Source organism: Benincasa hispida, chromosome 11 (genome assembly GCF_027475165.1).
Source record: "Benincasa hispida cultivar pf3 chromosome 11, pf3_genome.v1.1, whole genome shotgun sequence".
NCBI lineage: Eukaryota > Viridiplantae > Streptophyta > Magnoliopsida > Cucurbitales > Cucurbitaceae > Benincasa > Benincasa hispida.
In genome coordinates this window covers 69,990,520-69,993,505 of record NC_143488.1, presented here as the reverse complement: position 1 = coordinate 69,993,505, position 2,986 = coordinate 69,990,520, and the positions used below count along the sequence as shown (strand labels likewise).

General features: G+C 27.2%; 1 protein-coding gene across 1 annotated transcript; it reads right to left on the bottom strand.

Moving 5' to 3' along the window:
* Nucleotides 1-2,425: 2,425 nt before the first annotated feature.
* LOC120090797 (receptor kinase-like protein Xa21) lies at nt 2,426-2,986 on the bottom strand. The gene has a single exon (XM_039048506.1). It carries the CDS (start codon nt 2,984-2,986, stop codon nt 2,426-2,428), a length of 561 nt encoding a protein of 186 aa, XP_038904434.1.

The window sequence follows — 2,986 nt, the reverse complement described above, 5'->3', positions numbered from 1 at the left end:
ATTTTTGAGTTTTATTTCAATTTAGTCCATAAGCTTCAATATGTTATAATTTTACCCTTGAAATTTGAGTTTTGTTTCAATCTAGTTCCTAGGTTTTAAGATTTTATATTTTTATCCTCATTTTTTTTATTGAATACTTACTTTTAGTCATTGACTTCAATTTCTATTAATTAATTAAAAATAATTATGAAATAAAATTTTAAGTTTAATTTTAAAAATGATAAAAAAAAAAACAATGAAAATTAATTATACTTCTTTTAATGATTTGTAATTTATTAACATAAATTAACATTAAAGACGAGAAAATGAGTACTTAGTGAATAATCGAGGTTGAAAGTGTGAATCTTGAAACATAAGAACCAAATTGAAACACAACTCAAATATCAAAAGTAAAATTGTAATATTCTGAAACCCAAAAACTAAATTGAAACAAAACTCAAAACCAAAACCTAAGAACCAAAAAAGTAATTTTTTTTCAATAAGAAAATTATAAAAATTATGAATTTGCAAACTATTAAATTACAAAATTATTTTGAGCTTAGCTCGGTAATTGATTTAGTTTTACTCTTTACATATTAGAGATTTGATCATTTATCTCTATAATTGTTGTACAAAAAAATTATAAATTCATTTTAACTTTATTGTTTATGTCTATTTGGTTTCCCATTCTTTAAAATTTTATAATAATTATGGTTCATTTGTTAATCATTTGGTTTTTTCGTTTTTAGTTTTTAAAGAACAAAAATAATACATCTTTAGTAACTATTTTTGGTTTTTTGTTTCTAACAAAAATTCAAAACAAAGAATAAAAAATATGTTATAATTGTTTTTAAAATTAAAAATACTTAGAAGGTTCGATAATTGTATTTTTGTTTTTTATGTTTTTAAAAGATCAAAACAAGTTTATGATAACTTTTTTAGTTTTACATATTCTTTTATAAAAATAAAATTTAGTTATTTTTAAAATAATTTTCTACTATAATATATATATATATATTCTAACTTTTTAAAAAAGTCAATATTGATTAAAAAAAAATCAATCGTTCAAAAGTGCGAATTAATCATAAATAAATGTTCGGAAAAAATACATTGAGAGAATATAAGAAAATAATGATGATTTTAATACCAAAGGACACGCAGTTTTTTAAAAACGCTAAATTGATTTTTATTCTACAGAATTTTATTCATGAAAATTAATTATTTTGTAAGAAATATACAATTTTTTACTTTCTATATTAAATGTAATGTAAAATACTTAATCTTCAAGATAATTAATTTTACCGTAACCTATTAATATAAGTTTGTTGGTCCATTTTTTTTAAGAAATTTGTTTGATCAAGTGATATTTAACAAATAGTTACTTAGTTAATTTGATAAATAGCTTCAATTACCCTTTAACTATATTCATGTCAATATACTAGTATCTATAAAACACGAACACTTATACACATTCATTTCAAATTATTGCTTTTGCTATGAAATGAAATTTGGATAGCAAAATGTTTTTTTTAAAAATCAAAGCTTTTGTTTTCTTTATTGAGACATTGACTTCTTTCATGTCGGGCCTTTGATCCAAAGCCTCGCTTGCACATCTTAAACCAAGCTTTAGAAGAGATATCAAATGATGTGTAGCTTCTTCAACATCATATGCTTCTTCCAATTCTTCATAAAAATTTTGTACGATGATATTTGGAAGGGAAGTAATGACCCATCTTTGCTAAACATCTCATTCGTTGGCTTTTTTTCCATAAACATTTCTAGAAGTAGAATGCCCATAGCTATACACACATCACCTTTTGTTGATACTGTAACATTGAAATCGTCTTCTACGTACAAAATCAAGAAAAATAAATTACAACTTTAGTCTGATTGTGTCTTGTAATCCTTTAAACCTTTAAAAAAAAAAAAAAAGGTTCAATGAATTTTTACACTTTTAAAACCGTTTATATCCAAATGTTTAATTTTGTCGTTGTCGATGAGAGAGAAAATAAAAGAAAAATGAAATATTTATTAAATAAATAAATGTGTAAGAAAATAGTTCTTTTTTTAAAAAAAATAAAAAAATCAATCAACTAACTTTATTTTATTCTTAAGAGCTACATCCTAGTAAATAATAATAATAAAAATAAATAAATAAAAAAGGAGGAGTGTTACCTGGAACAATGTAGTCGATAGATATTTTAAGGTCAATGGTGTTATTTTGTTGGTGATTCGGCAAATCGTTTTGATTTTGAAGCATTCTTGCAAGACCAAAGTCTGTAACATGACCCACCATGTTTTCGTCCAAGAGAACATTACTTGGCTTCAAATCATAATCAACAATCGGAGCTTCACATCCATGGTGAAGATACTCCATCGCCGCCGCAACATCCACCGAAATATCAATCCTCTGTTTCAAACTTAACCCACTTTTGTTTTCCTCGTCTCATCTGTTTCCATGAATCCAACTTTCCAAATTCCTATTTTCCATGTACTGGAATACCAACGCTTTGAAATCTAATCCCAAACAAGCACTTAGAATCTTCACCAGATTCCGATGCCTAATATACCTAAAAGCTTCACACTCAACCATAAAGCTCTTTACGACATCATTTTGGTCCATGTCAAGAACTTTAATGGCGGCCAAACCTCCATCTCTCATTACTCCTCTGTACACAGCTCCGAAACTCCCTCTTCTAATTAGATTCTCTTCACTGAAATTTCCTGTTACGGCCTTTAAGTCATAGAAGGAATACGCTCGGTGCTGTCCATCGAATGAAATCATGGTCGGTGGACCAGGCTGCTTCTCTCTGTTTTTGACATAGAAAAACAGAGCAATTACTGTAACACTAACACCGACGCAAATAGCTCCAACGATGATTCCAATTGTTCGTTTTGTGTTCGATTTTCGAAATGGAAGACTAGTTGGTAACCCCAATTGAGGTACTTCGCCACAGCTCGGAGTTCTATGATAGGAGAACTGCAGATGCATTGAGAAAGACGCCAT

What these genes read in the sequence shown, in the direction of transcription:
- LOC120090797 (XM_039048506.1), bottom strand. Translation starts at nt 2,986, where the DNA reads ATGGCGTCTTTCTCAATGCATCTGCAGTTCTCCTATCATAGAACTCCG.